This window comes from Poecile atricapillus, chromosome 26 (assembly GCF_030490865.1).
Source record: "Poecile atricapillus isolate bPoeAtr1 chromosome 26, bPoeAtr1.hap1, whole genome shotgun sequence".
In the NCBI taxonomy this organism is placed as follows: domain Eukaryota; kingdom Metazoa; phylum Chordata; class Aves; order Passeriformes; family Paridae; genus Poecile; species Poecile atricapillus.
Window position 1 is genome coordinate 5,805,935 of NC_081274.1, and position 21,657 is coordinate 5,827,591.

The window sequence follows — 21,657 nt, forward strand, 5'->3', positions numbered from 1 at the left end:
TTTCCCATACAGAGGGAATTACTGCATCCTCTACTTCCCGAGGGATAGTAGGGACTGGTTTTTCTTTTATCATTAAGATTTATCCTGTCTTTGATTCAGGTATTTTCATGAAAAGCTCCCCATTTTCAAAAGTTATCACTGCATCAAGTTTTGCTAATAAATCTCATCCTCAAAGTGGAATTGGACACTCAGGCATATCTAAAAATTCATGTGTTAACACTTTGTTTCCAAAACACAAATCCAGGGGTTGCAGGAATGGTCAATTCTCCTCCTTCCCTGTGGCTCCAACTATTGTTGCTGTTTTGTCTCCAGTTTGCCCTTTTAGATCATTTAGCACAGAATATGTAGCCCCTGTATCCACCAGAAATTTTACTTCTTTATCTCCCAATTGTATAGTTACTAAAGGTTCTTGTATTGGTTTTCATTCCTATTCTAGTCAGCTGCTGTACTCCCCCAGCACCATTAATTTGGAAGCATCTTGATTCTGATTGAACTGATTGCCCTGGTTAAACCAATTTGGGCATTCATTTTTCCAGTGCCCCTCTTGTCTACAATAATCACACTGATTTAACCCCAATCTTGGCAAAACCCATCCCCCTCGTCCTCTGCCAAGTCCGCCCCTCCCCAGTCCACGACCACCTCTGCCACATCCTCTGAAACCTGGATTCTCTCTTCCTTGGATCACTGCCAAAAGATTTTGCTGCTGCTTTTTACTAGCTTCCTTTTCCCTGTTATTGTATACTTTCCAAGCCACTTCAAGTAATTTATTCAAATTCCTTAAATCTTCTCCTTCTAACTTCTACAATTTTCTCCTAATATCATCCTGCGACTGCCCAAGAAAAATGAACGCAAGCTGAACATTCGCTGTTCTGTTTCTAGTTGAAGATCTGTATACTTTCTTGCTGCCTCCTTAAGCCTTTCCAAAATTGCAGCAGGGCATTCTTTCTTTTCCTGCCTTACCTCATACAATTTAGACCAATTCATAGCCTTAGGTATAGCATTCCAAACCCCTGTCTGGAGCCACTCTTGATATCTCTTCAGCCTCCGCATGTCCCCAAAGGCATTGGGATCCCACCCTGGATCCTCGGTTGGAAAGTTCTCATCTAAAGTCGCCGTCACCAGCCCTGTTCTGAGATCTTCTCTCACCTTCTCCTTGGCTGCTCTGAGCACCATCTCTTTCTCAGTAGAGTCCATTAAACTCTCAACTATTACTTGTATATCATCCCAATCTGGATTCTGAGTGTTCATAATCATTTTTACCACCCCTGCTACTTTATCAGGATTTTCTCTCTAAGTTCCAGCTGATTGTTTTCAAATTATCAGGTCTGCAGGTGAAAAAGGAACTTCCACAAACACCAGCCCTTCTACTCCTACTCCTTGTCTCAAGGGGGCAATCACAGTCCGCCTTTGTCTGCCCAAATCTTTTCCCATTCTACCCAGAACCGGAGCAAGCTGTGACCGAGTCTGATGGGATAGCGGTGTTGCTGATTTATTATCATCACCCCACTACTGCTATCTTCCTCCCCAGCATTTTTCACATTTCCTTGTATCACGTTTAGATTTGGATATCTCCCAGTGAAGAAGGATCAGGTGAAGGTGGTAGAGGAGGATAAAGAGGGCAAGGTGAAGTGGGATTAGGTGAGATAGGGTTAGGTGAAATAGGATTGGGTGAAGTGGGGGCAGACAAAACAAAATCGTGTTCTTTTGGTTCTGCTGAAACCACTTGTAAATCAACATCCATCTCTTTTCCCCTGACAGAAACGTTCTTTTAATGCCAGGTGCTCTAAACAACTTTTTCCTTTTACACAAACCTCACATTTATCACTCACACGTGCCTTAACTGCCATCAATCCACACTCAGCCTGCCATTCTGGCTTGTCTCACAAATAGAAAAACAAATCAACGTATGGAACTTCATCCCACTTTCCCTCTGGCTTACAGAACAACATCAACTGTAAAATGGTGTTGTACTGCAAAGATCCATTTCTCGGCCACTTTTCCCCACAGTCCAGGTCATATCCTGGCCACCATGTATTACAATAATCAATCAACTTTACGTAAATCTTGCCCAAAGTTTCCCTGTTTCCAATGTGCTAATAAGCACCCCAAAGGACAAGTACGTGGTACAGGGGCATTGCCACCTCAAATCCCTTTAAGCTTCTCCGTGTTACAGTTACAATGCACCACACACCACTGCTGCCCAACCTGCAACGCTTTCACACTTGTCTGACAGACGGCGCCTGGGCAACACCAGGAATTCCTCCAGCCCAACCGTGCGAAGCTTTGGCTGCGTCTTCTCGGCAGGCACCAGAGCAGAGCGAAAAGCACCTTACCTCTCTCAGAGGGACATTGTGAGCGGCGGAGACGGTCGCGGCCGGATGGGCTTCTGGAGAATGCATGGCTCTGTGAAGTGTTTGTTCTTCTGGAAGTTGAGGAATGTAGCGGGACTTGGTCTGAGCAGCAGTCCTTGTCAATTAGTAACATTATCTGAAACTGGTGATTTCTCCCATTGTTGCCTTTTGTACAAGTCCCTGTCCCTATCTCCAAGCAGATTCACTCATTGCCTGTGTTTTATCTTCCTGGTTCTTCTTAGGTTTTGGGATTGCTCTCAGTGTCCTCATTCTCTGTCCTTTTGTAGCCGTTTGTGGCTCAGGAGGCCTGGCTGCCACCTGCATCCCCTTGCTCAGCTGCTGAATGAGCTGCACTCAGCAAGGTGTGGTGCATGGTAAAAAGATGAGAGTTGCTGTAACACATGAGAGTAGAAACAGCATTTGTTTAACCCATGGTCCGTGAGGGAACCACGAAACCGTGTCCCCTTCCCATCCTTTCCACGTTTGGACAAGTACATGAGCTGCTTTGCTATTTCCTTTTTTATCTGTTTCTGTACCTTTTCCTTGCTGATCTCTTTTCCATCAGCGGTTTGAATCATTTAACTTTCCCCAAACCTCTCCTTTTTCTGCTAAAAGGTAATCTGACCCCAACCCATGGTGAAAGGTTGTGTTCCTCATCTGAGTGGATTGGTTGGGGGGAAGGTCAGGAGCTGGAGCTGTCTGGTTGGTTATTATTTCAATGACATCCTGTAATGTAATTATGCCATTGAAATGAGAAATGGTTTCCCTGGTGTCTGATATGAATTCATCAGGGTTCCCAGGGTCTGGTCCATGGTGTTGCAGGATTTGTTCTGGTGGTTGTTCATCTTTTCCCCATTTCTGTGTGATCCCTTCAGCCAGGGCTGCATCAATTGTCTGCTTTTCTCATTAAATCATCACGTACTTGGATTCCCAACTGATTTCTCTGACCTTGTGGTAGCAAATAAACCCCAGTGGTCTGATACAGCCTATATAACATAGACAGAGACAGCACATGTTGGAGTGGGGACAGGGATGATTCCCCCCCCATCTTGTTTTAGTGAAGTTTTTGCGACGTAGCCTATTTTCTGTTTTCCTTTGCACCTCAACCAGTTTCTGCTGCAGAGTCAGATATCCTCACAATGGGCTCTGCCTTTATCTGTGCAAATTCCATCTGTGCAAGCAGGCAGAGCTTGGGCCGAGGGGCAGAGGGAATCAGCCCAATTCCTCCTGCAGGCAGGAAGCCCCTGGTCCATTGTGCAGGCTTTGGGCCATCAGTGTTAATTTGCATTTCTAAAGCTCCTCTCCTGGCTGCCTGGAAGGAAACTTCTCTTCCAGGGCAGCCATGGGATGACTCACATGTGGCCACTTGAAAAGTGACATTTTTGAAGAAAATAATACTATACTATCACTTTACAAGTTAAGGGGGTTACCAATAAAACTCTTAGTTTTTAAAACTGAGGCATAAAGATGAACATTCAAAAACACACACCAAAATTTTGCCATCATAACAGCCATGCACACACATTCCCAAAAAATTTCAAAGCAATAAAGATTTTTTCTACTTCTTGCCCTAAGTCTAAAAACTGATTCTCCCAACCCTGGCCCAGCACTACCAGTCTAAGTAACAATATAGAAGTAGGATTATTAAGGAAATGTATAATAATGGTGTAGTCTTGTCACCAAACCTGTGGGATGAATAAAATCTCTCCGACAATATAAAATCAAGGCATGAGTGGAGTCAGGCCAAAATGTGCAACAGAAATCATTAATTCCTCACTTTGGCTGAGTGTGCAGAGAAAATCATTCCAAGACATGTGAATTTAATAGATGTTTCCTAAACTATATACAGTCTGACCCCATAAACCTTTGGTTTAATGTTCATTGGTTTCAAGGTGTGGAGTTGTTAGGATTTGGTTTCCTGTTGCACCCGGATTTCTGTGCCTGTGATGTGAATTAGGTGGGCACTCCTGGATTTCCTGCTCAGCCTTTTCCAGACCAGGTGTCTCCAGCTGTGCCTGGGGCAGTGTCTGGGGTGGATGTTGGTTGATGTTTGCTGCTGGGTGTTGATGTTTTGTTGATGGTCGTTATCTTGGGGAGAATCTTTTGGGCTATTCCCAGTCTGTTGAGATGTTAATTTCATCTGTGCTGAGTGGTGGAAAAGAAACATTAAAATTCCTTTCCCCAAGGTAAAGGCAAACCTAGTGTGATTAGAGAAATAAGATTTGAAGCCATTTTAAAGTTGGTCTGTTTTGCCAGAATCGAATCCCAGGCAGGGCAGAGTGTGAGTGTAATTGAGAGGCAGAGTGGAATTGTCCCGGTGCCTTCCCCAGCAGCTGTGGCGAGGGCAGGCACAGAAGGGGCTGAAGCTGCAAGAGTGAGAGCAAGGATTGTCCCGCAGTGGCTGGAGATGGCAAAGGAGGGTGGCCAGGCCGAGGATTTGAGCAGAGGATCTGTGGGCAGGCCCAGGGGCTTCCCCCGCTGGGGAGCCCTGGCTGCTGCTGCGTTGCCTTCAGTGCAGGCTCAGGGGTGGCCTGTTTAATATTCCCTTGCAATTCAGATTTCTGAGTCTGGAAGAGCCATGGCTGGGGCATCGAGCATTTTATTTTTTCATTTTGTTAAGTTTTGTTCTCTTTCTTATGTGCACTCGATAACATTGAGGCTATCTGGGGCTAAAGAAGTGGCAAAATGTGTTGTCTGCAAAAGAGAATCCTCAATCCAGCTCCTGCAATTCCCTGTTAATCCTAAGAATTGCTGCAGCTCCTTTTTAGTCCGGGGAAACATTATTTCTGCGATTCCCTGGACCTTCTCTGGGGCAGTAGAAGACAAAGCTTCAGTCAAAATAGGTCTCAAATATTTAACCATTTTCTCTACCATTTGCCCTTTTCTTTTTTTTCAGATACTTGAAGCTGCTTTTTAGCCTGAAAATGAAGCCATTTCACAGAGGCTTCCTCTACCTCTTCTCCTTGTCCTCCTGACTGGATCAAGTCATCCACATCCTGCATTAAGCCAGTCCCTGGGGGTGAGGTCAATTCCTTTGATATTTCCTGCAAGGCTTGCCCCAGTCAGGCCGGTGCTTCCGTGCATCCCTGCAGAAGGACCGTCCATGTCTTGAGCATTTTCCCTTCTACCTCTTGTTGCCAGCCCAAGGCAGAATTCTGTTTGCATCCCCTGGGCAGATCCCCAGAAAGCATCTTTTGCATCAAGTTGTGAATGGCAGCAGTGTGAGGAGGGCACCTGGTTCAGGATGGTGTAAGGATATGAGAGTGTGGGGTGCCTCGGTTTCATCATCTCATTTCTTCTTCTTGAGTCCTGCAGCATTCTGTGGATTCCATTGGATTTCTTGTTTGGACGAATAGGAGCATTCTAGGGAGCCATCCCTAGCTCCCCAAGCCGTGCCTTGAGCAGGACTCAGAGACAGGCTGTGAGCCCTTCCTTCCCTCCCTTGGAACAGGGGATTGCTTTTCAACACCTCTTGTCCTGGTTACTTCAGGGAAATTTGGAGAGGCTCCATATCTAATTTTGCCAATTTCCCTGGGGCTGCCCACACTTGTGGGTTCACTTCAGCCGTGGCTCTGCCAGACATTTGACACAGAGGTACAGCAGAACCAGCCTCTGTATCACCTTTTGCAACATTAATTTGCATTCCAAATTTAGCCATCAAATCCCTTCCCAGTAAATTACAATCAGAAATGTGAGCAAATAAAAGCTCCTGCATTTCAAACCCATTCCCCCCATCTGCTAATAGTGGCTGAATAAAACACACCCACTCATCTTTCCCACTTAGTGCCTTAATAATTATAATATTCCCTAACAATTTTCCCCTTTTAGGTGTAAGATTCTGAGTGGATGGAGAGGCCCCTGTGTCCATCAGGAAAGGTCTCCTCTGGATCCAGAGCCACCCTGGATGTTCCCAAGGGCTGCAGTGTGGTGGGTCCCTGGTGTAATGGGAGCTGTGAGAGCGCTAAGAATCCGTGTCCATCAAGGGCTGGACTTGCTCGTGCTGAGGGTGCTCCTGTCTGTGCTTGCAGTGTCCTTGTGCCCTGCAGCTGGAAGGCTGATTCCTTGCCAGGGGCTGTTTGGGTGGGCTGTCCCCTGGCCAGGAGGGCAATGCCTGTGCCAGGTGCTTGTGGCCGAGGGTGTCCCCTGGGTGCTGGGGCCCCCTTGGGCCCTGGGCTTGATCCCTCAGGGGCTGTAGGAACTGTGCCATGGCCTTTGCCTTCAGCTTGGCCTTTTGCTCATCCCTTGCTGCATTCAGCTGCTGAGCCTTTGGGAGCAAGTGCTGCAGGGGCTTCTTGTGGCCCTGCTGCAGCCCCCCTCAGTGCCTGTGGGTGCTCATCGTGTGGCAGCTGCTGAGCTTTCTGCAAAATCCTTCCTTTCTCCAGGGACCCAGCACAAAATGCTTAGAAGATCATCTGGATCCTTGCAGGTCTAATCCCCATTTCTGAGCTGTTCCTTCCTGGTGCTGGCTGTGCTGAGGCTCCCCTCCCCAGCCCGTATCCCAGAGCCGGTGCCTGTCCTGCCGCAGTGTCCAAAGGCGGCCCCCCCGGCGGGCAGGGCCGGCAGCTCCACGGGGCCGGGCAGCGTCCGGGGCGTCCCGCAGCCTCCTGGGGGCCGGGGGCCACTGCCGGCCCTGCCCGGGGGGTGCTGGGGTCAGGCAGCGCCCGGCGCTGAGCCCCAGCTGCCCCACAGCCCCGGCCCGGCCCCACAGCTCCCCACAGGCCCCCAGCCCGTGCTCCCGGTGCCGCAGCTCTGCGCCCGCTCCTGCCGCTCCCAGCTCAGAGAAACCCCCTGAAATCCTGACCTCCTTCTTTTCCTGTCCTGGAAAACTGGGATACAAAGGATCTGAGTCAGCTGGCAAATTCTGAGGATAAGACCCTTCAGAGAAACATCCCAATCCTCAGTATTTTGCTCTTTCTCTTCTTTTCCATTCTCATTTTTCTTACCCCATAGATTGCTCTTGTTACTTCTTGCCTTAAGCACATTCCTGCACCCTCCCCTTCAGCCAATCCCTTCCCAGGACTCCAACACCATCCATCCCCTGTTGTCTAAATCCCTTCTGGACTTCCCTTCTTGCCCCCCTGGGTGTCCATGTCCTTAATTCCCTCTGGGAGAATGTGCAAACGACCTCCACATGCTCCCAAGGGACCCTTGAGAGATATTTTGGGGTCATCATCCTTTTGTCCAGGATGCCCTTCTAACATTCCATTTTGTCCCCTCAATGGTCCCACTGGAGCCCAGCTGCGCCCCTCCCCCCCGGGCCTTGGCGCCCCCCTTGAGGGGAATTTGGGGAGGTGGGAGGGGGGAGCGCCAAGGCCGGGCCCCCCCGCGCTGTGGTGGCGGGAGCGGCTGCAGTGGGGAGCGAGTGCGGGCGGAAGCGGCCGAGAGCCCAGCGCTGCCCCGGGCCGAGCTGGCCCAGCTCCATCCGTGCCCCTGCGGTGGGATGCTGTGGGACTGGGGGGGAAGAGGGGGGCGGCAGTGGGTGCTGGGCCTGGGGGCAGGAGGAGAAGGGAAGGAGAAGCAGGGCTGAAGAACAAAATGGTCAAAGAATTCACGTGGAAGGAGAAGGTGGGATTGTGTAGGAGGAGAAATAGTAGGAGGAAGAGGAGTGTGAAGAAGAGTAGGGACACAGGAGGTGGAGGAGCAGGAAGAGGAAGCAGCACAAGGTTCCACCCTCCCTGTATGTGAAGTCCCAGGAGTGTTGCCCTGGAGGTGACTGGGGAGGGGATCCACAATTTTGATGGGGCTGAATCTTGGTGTTTCTGAGCTTTATGGGGCTAAATGTTGGTGCTTTGTCTTTTTGCAGGGGCTGTATCTTTCTATTCTGGCGGGGGTTTTGCCAGAATTTGGTGTTTGGGTAGTTTTTGACCAGTGTTTTTATGTTTGGAGGATGTTTTTGCTGAATCTTGCTGTTTTGGTTTGTTACAGACACAAGATGCCCAGTGTCTTTCTGAGATGAACTTGGGCAAGGAGGAACCCCCAGTCCAAGGCGCTCTCCTGTCTTTTTTTCCTCCTAACCAGGAATTTTCATTCCCAAACTGTGTCCAGATGGAAGAGGAGGAGGAAAAGCCCCAGAGATCCCGCACGAGGAGGGGCTGCAAACCCAGCCCAGGGAGCTGCGAGGAGGAAAGATCCCCCCAGTGCCAGGAACACAGCCAGAGATCCAGCCAGAGCTCAGAGCTGGGGGGGAAGCCCCACAGGTGCTTGGAATGTGGGAAGGGCTTCAGGTACAGCACCCACCTGATCCAGCACCAGGTGATTCATACCGGGGAAAAGCCCTACGAGTGTGGGGAATGTGGGAGGAGCTTCAGCCAGAACTCCAACCTTTGGAAACACCAGAGAATCCACACTGGGGAACGGCCCTATGAGTGTGGGAAATGTGGGAAGAGCTTCAGAGAGATCTCTGACCTGATGACACACCAGGTGATCCACACAGGGGAACGGCCCTACACCTGCTTGAAATGTGGGAAGAGCTTTGGGTGGAGCGCCGCCCTGAGGGCACACCAGCGCATCCACACTGGGGAGAGGCCCTACGAGTGTCCTGAGTGTGGGAAGAGGTTTCAGACCAGCTCCCATGTCCTCAGACATGAGCGGATTCACACAGACGAGAGGCCCTTCCGCTGCCCCGACTGCGGGAAGGGATTCAAGCACAACTCCAACCTCACCGTCCACCGGTGCATCCACAGTGGGGAGAGGCCCTACGAGTGTCCCCAGTGTGGGAAGAGCTTCTCCAGGAGCTCTGACTTGACCAAACACCAACGGAGTCACCAGTAAAGGAAGCCCTGCGAGTGCCCCGAGTGCGGGAAGAGCTTCGTGCGCTGCTCCAGCTCCATCCCCCATGGGAGGATCGGCGTTGGATGATCCCCAGTGACCCCCGTTGGGCAGAGCCCTGGTGATCCGTGGTCCTGATGATGCGTGTTGGGAAGACACCTGGCTGGGAGGCCCCACATCTTCCTGGCTCCCTGTGGGCACCTGGATGAAAACAGGGGAATGAAAATCCAACAGGATACAGAATGACATTGGGAATTGTTGACTATAAATCCTAGAGAAGCTTTTGCCTCAGGAGCTGTGTGGGCAGAGAAAAGGGTGTGACACCAGGCTTGGGGGGCCCCAGGGTAGCACACACGCTCTATGGGGGGGGAGGACACGACCCCCGAGACCCCCCCTCACCTTCCTGCGCAGGCAGAAGCCGAGCCCCAGTGCCAGGAAGATGAAGCCCAACCCAGAAACTTCAGTCCCCATCAGCATCTTGCTGTGGGTGGCGTTTGACAGCATCCCAGGGGGGTCTGCACAGGTCAGGACCCCCAAAACCTCTCACAGACACCCCAAGCCTTTCCAAGGACCCTCTGAAACCTCCTTTGGCGTCACTAATTTTAAAAAATTAGGTATTTTAGAAAAATTAGGGATCTTATCTAGAGATAAGCCTTGCTGGAACTAGTTAGAGTTAATGATGAAGTGAGAAGTGTAGAGGAGTGGCTAGAGAGCAAAGGTCATGTTCCCATGCAGCAGTTAGCTGAGAAAGAATTAGACAATAGAGTACAGTCAGTGTGAGATGTTGCAAAGTTAGGAAGACCTTAGTGATAATTGTTAACTGTGAACAGGATGCTGTGATCAGAAGAATGTGAATTCAGCATAAATGAGCGATCACAGGAATGTGGAATTAGGTGGAGTTGACCTTAAATGAAATATCCAAAAATGAGCTTGCTTTTGCACTATGTATGAGCCCAATTATGGATGCTATATAAGTGGTTTTAGAGTTACCAATAAATGAGACTTGCTGATCATTCATATTGAGTGCTGCATTTCTCCTGCCGAACTCGACAAATGGCGCCTGAATAGCAGGGGCCTTGGGGACCTTTGGGACCCTAGGGACCCTTGGAACCTTTGGAACCTTCAGAGCCTTTGGGACCTTTGGAGCCTTTTGGACCTTAAAAAGGAGTCGGAGTCGGCCAAGGGAGTCGGCGACAGGGGACGGGTCCTTTGCAGCAAGGACGACGAAACACAACAGCTGTGCTGCATTCCAGACAACCTCACAGGCGAGTCCTGATCACACAGCAACGGTGCCGCACCCCAGGCAACCTCGGAGTAGAGTCCTGGCCGTAACGTGCTGCCGAAACCTTGTAGGGGCTGCAACAGCGCGCGCTGACGGTAAGATGGAAAGGCAAGCAGCATATGATTTATTTACCTGCTTTTTAGAAAAGCGACAGGTTAAAGACTTTGATTTGCACAAGGAGCTTCCTGGACTTCTTGCTTATGGGTATGCTCAGGGTTGTTTTCAGAATCCCCATACAGTCCATGAATTAAGTGAGTGGTGAAAATTTGGAGATAAATTGTTGGGAAGCTACTTTAGATGATGATAAAACTGCTAAAAAATTGGGAAAACTGTGGCGGACAGTTCATAATGTTTTTTTGCAGTATCAGGCTGAACAGGCAGCTGCCACAAAGGCAACTGCAGCTATGTCAAAAAATAGATTATTAGAGGGAATTAATGAGTGTCCATTGCCACCTGCCACGAATACAGTAATTTTGACCCCCCCCACGCAGTCACTGACCCCTGCCACAGCTATTAATCCTCTTGTGCCATCTCCAATTCCTTCACCTACTAACCTGGATTCTGGAACGGAGCCTTCGGCACCATTACCATCCTCCCCTATAGGAAATAAATCTGTCCCTGGGGAAGGGCGTGAGTTAGGTGAGACTTGCACGGGAAGAAGGGAGACATGGGCTGCGTTGGCACGGAATATTTTGCAAGAGATCAGGAAATAGCAGATGCTGTATTGGAAGTAGCATGTCTCGTAACCTTTGCACCGATGCAAAGGGGAGGAATACAAGCTCAAATTACAGCTTTAGATTGGAAATGGTTATCACAGTTGCGGTCTACAGTCAGTTTGGAGTGACCAGTGAACCGGTTAGACAGATGATTGGTTATTTGTGGGGTACACAGATTTTGTTGCCTGCAGATTGTAGGAGTATTATGAAATTGATTCTTAGTCAGCATCAGCAGTTGTTGTTTAATGCACACTGGCAAGCTTATTGTCAAGAAAGTGTAAATGTGCAAAGACAGGCAGGTGATCCACTGCATGGACTAACTTTGGAAGAACTTATGGGCTTAGGGGCATATAGTCAAGTGGAAGCACAAGCTATTTTGGGACCAGATAAGTTGAGGGAAGGAATGCGGTTAGTGCGAGCTGCATTTCACCAGATTAAAGAGCCAGGAGGTATTCCATCTTATATGGGTATTAAACAGGGGCGAGATGAGCTATTTGGAGCATTTATTGATAAAGCATCTGCAGCTATAGAGCGAGCAGGTGTTCCTGAATATATGAGGAGAGCATTATTAAAACAATGTGCATTACAAAATTGTAATCCAGCAACCAGGTCAGGTTTAAATTCCCTAAATGCTAACTGGACTATTGAAGAGACATTAGAGAGGATGTCTAATATACCAGTGGGCTCACAGGCAATGTTAGTCCAGGCAATTAAAGAACTAGCATCTAATCAGAGTCAGGTTTTAGCAGCTCTTGCACCCCTACAAGCAGCTACAACCAACAGTGGCAGGATTCCAGCCTCCCGACTCAAATGTTTTCGCTGTGGCAACCTTGGACATATTCGGAAGGAATGTACTGTACCATCTGTTTGGTGCAATCAGTGTTGGTCCAATACCCACGCTGATAATGTCTGCCGCTGGAGATCGGGAAACGGGAAAGCCAGCGCGAGAAGCCGCTGCACCAAGACACAAATAGCAGCTGCCAGAACATCAGTGCAACTTCCCTCCAGCCTGCCACAGCAGGGAGCCTCAGCCTGGACCTGGCAGCCTCAGTGACTGTGGATTTATTGACATCACAGCCCTACAAGATTCCCATGGGAATTATTGGACCAGTGATGATAAATGGAAAAGCTATGGGTGCAATAGTGTTGGGACATTCATCTGCTAGTCTAATGGGACTGTTTATTTTACCTGGAGTAATTGATGTGGACTATTCTGGTGAAATATATATCATGGCATATACACTGGCACCACCAACCAGAATTGATAAGGGACAGCGAATTGCACAATTGGTGCCATTACCGCAATATACCCATCAATTGACACCATTGAAAAATCAATCACGGGGTACGGGTGGATTTGGTTCTACAGGAGAACTTACATTACTTACTCTGGACTTAAACACTCGACCCAAGCAAACAGTTGTTCTCAATTATAACGGAGAATCCCACCAATTAGAAGGACTATTGGATACTGGGGCGGACTCAAGTATTGTTGCTCCACAGTATTGGCCTCAGGAATGGCCTTTGTTGCCTAGTATGGTTACTGTTACAGGGATGGGAGGCTTAACTTTAGCAAAAAGGTCTCCACAAATCCAGATTCAATTAGATGGGAAGGTCATCAATTCTGTTTTGTCAGTTGTCCCATTACCAGACAAGGTTCAATGTCTAATTGGGCGAGATATTTTGTCACAACTTGGTGTTATTTTGACCAATGAACACCCTTTAGAATAGAGGCCATTGTTTGGACTTTCCCACTCCCACTTAAATGGATAATTCAGGAACCAGTATGGGTTGAACAGTGGCCTTTAAAAAGGGAAAGTCTGCAACACGCTCATCAATTAGTGCTGGAACAATATCAACAAGGACATTTAAAGTTGTCAACAAGTCCTTGGAATACTCCTATTTTTGTTATAAAAAAGAAATCTGGGAAATATCGATTGCTGCATGACTTACGTGCAGTCAATGAACAAATGGAACCAATGGGGGCGCTACAACCTGGTTTGCCCAATCCTGCAATGTTACCAAAAGATTGGCCCTTGTTAATAATTGATTTAAAGGACTGTTTTTTCACTATCTCACTGCATGAACAGGATACTTGCAGATTTGCTTTTACCTTGCCTTCATTAAATCAAGCAGAACCAGACAAAAGATTTGAATGGACAGTTTTACCACAGGGTATGCGTAATTCTCCTACCTTGTGCCAGCTTGACGTTGATAATGCTTTGCAGCCACTACGTGTTCGATGGCCTACAACCATTATTTATCATTATATGGACGATATTCTTTTTGCTCAGTCACAACCTTTTACAGATAAACAAGTTAAAGACATTCAAACACAACTACTTCAGAATGGACTGGTGGTTGCACCTGAGAAAATACAGCAGTCATCCCCATGGAAGTATCTCGGGTGGACTTTAACTGAGCAGTCTGTTGCCCCTCAGAAACTGTCATTAAACATGTCACTTCATACTGTTCATGATGCTCAGCGATTGCTAGGAGATTTACAATGGCTTAAACCTGTTGTGGGTATTCCTAATGAACTTTTACAATCCTTACGACCTTTGTTAAAAGGTACTGATCCTACAGCACCCATACAGGTCACCAGTGAACAACAAGAAGCTCTCAATAAAATAATGGACTGTATCCAGACAGGTGTTGTTCATAGGCGAGATCCAGACTTGGACATTAACCTTACTGTATGGTTCGGACCTCAACATCTCATCGGTGCTTTAACGCAGCAACAAAAGAAAACAGGGGAGATATGGGTATTAGAGTGGTTGTTGCCACCGCTACAACAGAGACATACCTTAATTCAAAAAATTGAAATTTTAGCAAATTTGATAAAACAAGGGCGGAAGCGATTGTGGCAAATTATGGGTGCAGATCCAGCTGTAATTCAGATGCTAATAAAAAAGGACACTTTAGATTGGTATTTAATTCACAGCTCCACATTGCAAGAAGCATTGCTTGACAACAGCAGTGTAGTCAGTACTGAGGAAGTGCCTCGAATACCACTAGGATGGATAGGCCAGCAGAATTGGATCGAAAAGCCCAAACGATCATTTGTGCCATTACCAGGGGCATCAACTGTGTTTACGGATGCTGGAAAGAAATCTCGCACAGCTGCTGCGACATGGCAAGATTCACAAGGACAATGGAATCATCATATTATTCCAGCTCAAAAGGAGGACGCATTACAAACTCTGGAATTAGTTGCTGTTGTTTGGGTTTTGGTGCAGTTTAAGGGTCCTGTTAATGTCGTAACTGATTCTTTATATGTTGCAGGAGTGAGTGAATGTATTGAAAATGCAGACATAAAGGAAGTAAAAAACCCTCGTTTATATGAACTGTTTTTGCAGCTTCAAAGAGCAATAAAGTTGAGGACTGCAGCCTTTGCTATTATCCATATTCGTAGCCACAAATGGGATGTGGGTTTAGGAGAAGGAAATGCTAGGGCAGACCGATTGGTGTCATTGTCGCAAAATAGCCCTGTCCCACCACAGACATTAGCTAGAGAAGCTCATGCCATCTTTCATCAAAATGCAAAAGGTCTCCATTGAGAGTTTCAGATACCTTTGGAGGAGGCTCGGGCTATTGTCAAAGCATGTCCTATTTGTAGTTTTCATAATCAAGGCAGTGGATTGGGTCTTGGGGTAAACCCTAGAGGATTACAGGCTAATGAGTTGTGGCAAATGGATATTACTCATGTTGCAGAGTTTGGGAGAGTTAAATATGTACATGTCACCATCGATACTTATAGTCATTACATCTGGGCTACAGCTCAATCTGGTGAGAAAGCACGGAATGTTGAGCGACATTTAGTATGTTGTTTTGCAGTCATGGGAGTTCCACGTTCTATTAAAACAGACAATGGACCTGCTTATTGTAGTAGTAGAATTAAGCAGGTGATGCAGTCATGGGGAATCAAACACATAACAGGGATTCCACATTCCCCCACGAGTCAGGCAATAGTAGAACGAGCAAATGGTACCCTAAAACAATATCTGAATAAATTTAGGGAGATCAGAGATCCACAAGAACGATTATTGCGTTGTTTATTTGTTTTAAATTTTCTGTGTATTTTTGGAAACAGTGATTTGCCTGCAGCAATACGTCATAGTGCACCTGAAGCAGAGAAAACTCAAAATCCAATATGGGTTCGCTATAAGGATCCAAAAACAGGTCTGTGGGGAGGTCCTAGCAAGGTACTATATTGGGGACGTGGTTATCTTTGTGTGTCTACCCCCACAGGGCCTGTCTGGGTGCCGAGCCGATGGACTAAACCTGCTGATCCCAGTGATTTACCTTCAGCTGATCCAGAAAATTTAGCAGATACTTCTCGCTCTCTACCATCAACATAGAGACGGGATCTGATGAACTCTCACATGCAAATCTTGTGTACAGTACCAAATTGTGAATGTTATCCTTTTGTATGTTACATTTGTGAAGTGTGTAAAGAAAAGTGGTGGATACATTCTAAGTGGGGTTGATCTCCAAGAGGGACTTGTACAGAGTGTTACAACTTTGAAAGAAATTTAACTGAGATTGCATTACAGGAAGGTGTGCAAACAGGACAATTTGAAAAAGGATCTGATAGATGGTGGGAGATTTTTGCTTTTGGAATAAATCCAGAAAATTATTGTTACCATCCTAATACCCCTTTACCGTATATTATTGAAATAACCACAATACGTTGTCATAAGACACTTACACAAGTCAGGTATGATATTCCAGGGGTAAAAAATAAAAATTGGGAGCAATTCTTAAAATGGCAGTCTCGAGAAAAAGGGTCTTTCCTTGAAAGTTACCCCTGCTGCCGAGAAGATGGAACACCCCGTGGTTCGAAGCAACCAAATCGACGGGCGAGGCAGAGGGGTAAAAGAAAAGGGAAGCAAGATCTCGCATGGGATCCAGCCAAGATGCTGGCTGAACTGCCGCAATCCTTTTAAAGTCCTTAGAGGACTATCTCTGATCAAGTTGTTGTATAAAGGGAAATTAAGGGTTTTTTATTGACATGGATGAAAGACAAAATATGTGGGTAACGTGGGCTAATCAAACTGGACAGGATAATTTTTGCCTTTCAATGGCTACCCCTTCAGATCCTTTTCGAACTTGTTTAGTGGGCACACCTTTAGATGATTCACTCAATGCCACGATGTTTAAAAACTGGACAAAGAATTGGAAAACACCCAAGGAAGCAAACAAAACATTATGTGAAATTCCATCAGGTAAATTCATGATCAATATCTGTGACACAGGTTTAATTCCAGCAAATCCCATTGGTGCTCAAAATTGGTACATTGCTACAGGTTTAAATGGTACTGGGTCAGAACCACAAGAGTTAAGACTGTTAGGTTCAGCCCCTTGCCACGGCGGCAGAAAGCCCGGAGCACCGCGACTTCTCCAGAAGCAGCCTTGAGAAAGGCTGGCCCGAAGCGCATGCGAGCAGCTTCGAGCAGTCGAGTGATTCCAGCTCAGCTCAATAATAGTATAGTGATTTCAGCTCAGCTCAGCTCGGCAGCAGCGGCGGCAGGCAACACAGGAAGCAGGGACGAGACAGCTGGTCCAGCGTTCCACCAAGGCACAAGCCTTTATTCAGGCAAAGCTTCGGCAAAGGGTGCCGGTAACAGCGAATCTCTCGAACAGAGGAAAAGCCGGGATATTTATGGGGAAGGAGAGGGGCGGGGGGAAGCCCGAGATACCTGTATCGGGGTGGGACAGCAGGGGGGAACACCAATGAAACACAACAGTTTAACATAACTAACTCAAAGACCCCTGGGAGCGACATTGTGTCGCTCTTACAGGGAAGTATCTCCTCTCCAGGGGAGGGCCAGTATCTCAGGCCCAGCGGGCTCCTCCGCACCCACAACTCCCACTTCTTTATTTATTAAAAAGGCATCCCCTAGAGAGTTAGCTGATAGCTTCTTAAAACATGAAAACATACTTAGGAAGATAATAACAGCTAGGAAAACTCAAGAAAAGAAAAAAAATTTTTGAGGAGGGAGGCAACCCATCCTTTGAGCCCTTAGTTTCCAAAAAGGTCCTCAAGCCACTGGGGCTCCTTTTCAGTTTGGAGTTCCTGGACCGTGTGTTGGAGTCTCTGGATGCGGGCGTGGATGCCTTCACTGGGGCTGGAGAGGTCAAAGCAGCACAGTCCGTTAAATTCCTCACAGCCATGTCCATGGGCCAGGAGCAAAAGGTCTAGAGGGTTGGTGGCACTGCCCATGGACAAGCACATGTGGTCTTGTTGGAGTGTCTTTGCGAGGGTGATCCACACGTTCTCCTGGGGCTGTGCTACTAGCCAGGCATCCACAGCTGATGTTTTCAGGAGCATCCAGATAACCAGGGACATCAGGAACTCAAGGATGGTTTTGCTCTCCATTTTTGTCACAGTGTCAGGCGTGACGTTGGCAGTGGTCTCGTTGCGGCCCTGGTAGCAGGACGGTTTGGCCTCTGTCTGGTTGTTGGTCTGGTGGCAGGTCGGTTCTGTGGACTCCGACGACGTCTCCGTTTCCAGGCCGCAGTGGACTGCTGTTTTTCTGGACCTGTGTGGGTCTCAGGAGACTTTGAAAGTTCTGAATCTGGTGCAGGGTTTGTAGGGCCTAAGTTTGGTTTTACATTTTTCCCTGGGAGCCATTTAGGTCCTGATGGTGTGGACACACACGCATACCCTCTCCCCCAGGTAATCAGTGGGAAGGGTCCTGATGTCCGTTGTGATTCAGGATCTTTGATCAGCACCGGTGGCTTCTCTGTGAGTTTGGCATGGGTCGAATTAGAGAAGTGCCGTATTACAGGGGGGTCAGGCTCTGTAGGTGAGCAATTTAGAAAGTTCATGACATATAGAGCCTTACAGAGCCTCTCAATGGGAGGAATGATCTCTGTTCCTCCTCGCTGGTGATCAAGGACTCTTTTTAGGTTTTGGTGGGTTCTTTCTACTATTGATTGCCCTGTAGGGGAATGAGGAATGCCCGTGGTGTGTTTCACCCCCCACTCATTGAAAAAGTCTCTTCGTTTGTGAGAGGTGTAAGCGGGTCCATTGTCTGTTTTAATTTGTTCTGGGACTCCCAGGGTCGCAAAAGCAAGGAGAAAATGTCGGATGGTGTGCTTGGCATTTTCTCCTGCATGGGCTGAGGCAAACACTGCACCAGAGAAGGTGTCTACGGAGACATGTACATATTTGACTCTCCCGAAGGACGGGACGTGAGTGACATCGGTTTGCCATATCTGGCAGCTGTTAAGTCCTCGGGGGTTAACCCCGGAGTTAACGACAGGTATTTGGAACGATTGGCAATTAGGACAGGTGGCAACTATTGCCCTAGCCTGGTCTCTGGGTAGTCTGAACATTCTCATCAGTGCAGGCACATTTTGGTGGAAGAACTGGTGGGACAATTTCGCTTGTGTGAAAATGTCAGGGACATTGGCTGCTGCAGCAGGCATGGCTAAGGCGTCTGCCCTCCTGTTTCCTTCGGCAATGGCACCTGGGAGGTCGGTGTGCGCCCTCACATGCATGACATAGTAAGGTTGCTTTCTGTGAGAGATAAGATATACTAATTCAGAAAGCAATTTGTATAAATTTGGGTTAGAGACTTCTTTCAGAAATGCATGTTCTGCTCTCATAGCTATTCCAGCCACATAAGCCGAATCAGTCACCAGGTTAAAAGGTTCTTGGAATTTCTCAAAAGCTCTGACAACGGCTGCTAATTCAGCAATTTGTGGTGATCCCTCGACCACTTGGACATCAGACTCCCATTTCTGTGTCTTGGGGTCCTTCCAAGTCATGACTGACTTGTGGGATTTCCCTGAGCCATCTGTGAAAACCGTCAGGGCCTGGAGCGGTGTTTTGCTCTGTAATGATTTGGGGACCAAATTAAATGTGGTTTTGAAAAGTCTGTGGCCAGGTGGGTGTATAGAAATTTGGCCTGAATAGCTATCGAGAGTGAACTGAAGGCTCTCATTGGTTTGGAGCAAAGGCTCCAAACTTCCAGTTGCCAATGGGAGGAAGATGCAGGTGAACTCACAGGCTGCAAGAGTGCGGAGACGGACTCTAGCTCTTTTAATGAGTTCAGCCATGATTTCTTGTGGAGTGGTGATAGTCTTAGTGGGCTGGTTATGTGTAAAGATCCACTCGATGATAAGGAGTGGATCCTTCAATGCCATGTCCCATTGAAAGATGAGTGCGTGTAAGCGCGGGGCCTTACCCAGGACAACCAGCTGGAAGGGCAGGCCGGGCTCATACCAGTGGGCTTGCCGTGAAGACAGGGCCTCCTGGACCTTGGTGATGGATTCTCGAGCGTCTGGCGTGAGGGAACGTGGTGAATCGAGGGCCTCACTGCCACGGAGCAGGTTGAAAAGGGGTGCAAGGACTTCTGTTGTTACCCCAAGCAGGGGGCGTATCCAGTTGATGGACCCACAGAGCTGATGCAAGTCCCGCAGGGTCTTGGGGTCATCTCTGATGGTCAGCTGCTGGGGCACGATGGTCCGCTCACGGATCCGGAGTCCCAGGTAGGTCCACGGGCAGGTGTGCTGGATCTTGTCCTCACGGATCTCAAATCCAGCGTCCTCGATTGTTTGGATAGTTTTTTGTAAAGTCCGGTGCAGATAGTCATCAGCAGCAGCACAAACCAGGATGTCATCCATGTAGTGGAGGATGACGGCATCTGGGAACAGGGTCCTCACAGGTGACAGGATGCGGGCCACGTACCATTGGCAGATGGTAGGAGAATTCTTCATCCCTTGAGGAAGGACTAGCCAATGGTATCTTTTTAAAGGTGCTTGTCTGTTTGGAGAGGGAACCAAGAATGCAAATCTGGGGGCGTCCTGAGGATGGAGTGGTATGTTGAAAAAACAGTCCTTTATGTCAATGACAGCTAGCTTCCAATCTCAGGGGAGCATTGAAGGGGAGGGCATGCCAGGCTGGAGAGGGCCCATGTCTTCAATGACATCATTGATTTTCCGGAGGTCCTGAAGGAGTCTCCACCTGTCTTTGCCTGGTTTGCGCAGAACAAAGACAGGGGAGTTCCAAGGGCTATTGGTCTCAGTGATGTGGCCCTTGGCAAGCTGCTCTTCTACGAGAGCTTCCAGTGCGCGCAGTTTGGTCTCAGATAGGGGCCACTGATCAACCCACACTGGATGGTGCTGTTTCCAGATGAGTTGGGGGATGGTAGGCGTGGCGCGCTTCTCAGTGACCCCCACTAAAAATCCCTGCTGGGAATCCTCAGAGAAGCCCCCCATTGGGACAGGAGATCCCGTTCCCAGAGGGTGATTGGTGCTCTCACCACAAATGGCCTGATGGTTGCCATTTGTCCCTCAGGTCCTTCGATGACAATATTCCGTTTGCTCCTCATGGAGGCTGTCATCCCTCCAATTCCTGAAATCATGCTTGTCACAGGTTGTAATTCCCAATTGTCTGGCCACTCGGAGTGGGCGATGATGGTAACATCTGCCCAGTGTCTATCATTCCTGGGCGCTGAATCCTTTCCCCATAACAAAACAGGCTACAGTCCACAATGGGTTTGCAGGAGCCCACAACCTGTGTCCACATAGCACTGGGGTTGAGGGGAACATGATCTGGGCAGTCACTAGGAAGTAAAAAGGCCTGTGCCACAGGAGTCTGTTCCTTTAAATAATAAGGAGGGTTTATGCAGGTCAAAGAGATGGAAATTTCATCTCCAGGGTATATAGTCTGGACTTCAGGAATAGTATGAATTTGTCCTAGACAGTTAGTTGGATCCCCAAGTATTAAGATGTTAGAGGGACCGCCTGGTGGTCCACGTTTCCCTGTGGGGACTTTGTAAACACAGTCACCTTTCATATATAAAGAGAGTCTAGTTACCAGTTGGCACCGGGTTCCCATCTGGAGCGCTCCACCTGCTGGGTTTGATATCGGGGTCCCCGTGGAGGCAGGATGGTGGGTTTGGCAGGAGGGGTGGAGCGGTGCGGCATTTGATTTGATGTCGAAGCGCGGGGCCGCTCTGCTTGAAGTTTCCCGAATGCCAGTTCTGTCTGGGGAATCGTTGGTGGGCTGGCGGTTGTATAGAATGTCTCTCCGGACAGTCTTTGAAAAAATGTCCAGGCTCACCACAATTAAAACAACAATTTCTATTGGGGTCTGCAGCATAAGCTCCAGATATCGCCTCTGCCACTCCTTTAGCCACTGCAAGTGCCACTGTATTCTCACTTGAGGCAGAAGAGTGTTTGGTGCAGGCTTCAACCATCTGATCTATGGTTGGTTCAGGGTCCAGAGGGAGGGCTCGCAAAACTGCTTTGCACTCCTGATTTAGCAGAGTCCGAATTAATCTTAAAATTATTAAAAACCCAATGAATAAATCTTTTTAAATCCCCTTTAGAAAACTTAAAATTTCCCACTTTTAAGGTAGTTACAACTTGGATATAAAAGTCCCTCTCAGGTGGGGTCAGCCTCAATACAGAGGACTCATTCCCCATCCTTTTTCACTCCCCGCCCAGCAGTAAAACAGCAAAAAAAAGAAAAAAAAAAGCCCGAAAAAAGAAACCTTTCACGGGATACACTTACAATTTCTCT

General features: G+C 48.0%; 2 protein-coding genes and 1 pseudogene across 9 annotated transcripts in view; 2 read left to right on the plus strand and 1 right to left on the minus strand.

The window, feature by feature from the left end:
• LOC131588565 (zinc finger protein 239-like) overlaps positions 1-10,136 on the plus strand; it is a 129,906-nt gene extending 119,770 nt beyond the window's left edge. For 2 of the 8 annotated variants that reach the window (XM_058857512.1, XM_058857511.1), the window contains exon 2: positions 8,370-10,136. In XM_058857512.1, coding sequence (XP_058713495.1) covers positions 8,397-9,122 — 726 coding nt within the window. In that variant the 5' untranslated portion in view covers positions 8,370-8,396 and the 3' untranslated portion in view covers positions 9,123-10,136. Of the gene's footprint in view, positions 1-5,247; positions 5,371-6,179; positions 6,279-8,276 lie in introns of all 8 variants that reach the window. The other 6 variants (XM_058857507.1, XM_058857513.1, XM_058857508.1 and 3 more) reach the window with 6 other exon arrangements.
• The window catches only part of LOC131588582 (zinc finger protein 239-like), a 93,998-nt gene that overhangs the window by 45,296 nt on the left and 27,045 nt on the right, over positions 1-21,657 (minus strand). The window lies entirely within an intron of this gene.
• Positions 1-21,657, plus strand: part of LOC131588644 (class I histocompatibility antigen, F10 alpha chain-like) — a 196,718-nt pseudogene that overhangs the window by 20,468 nt on the left and 154,593 nt on the right.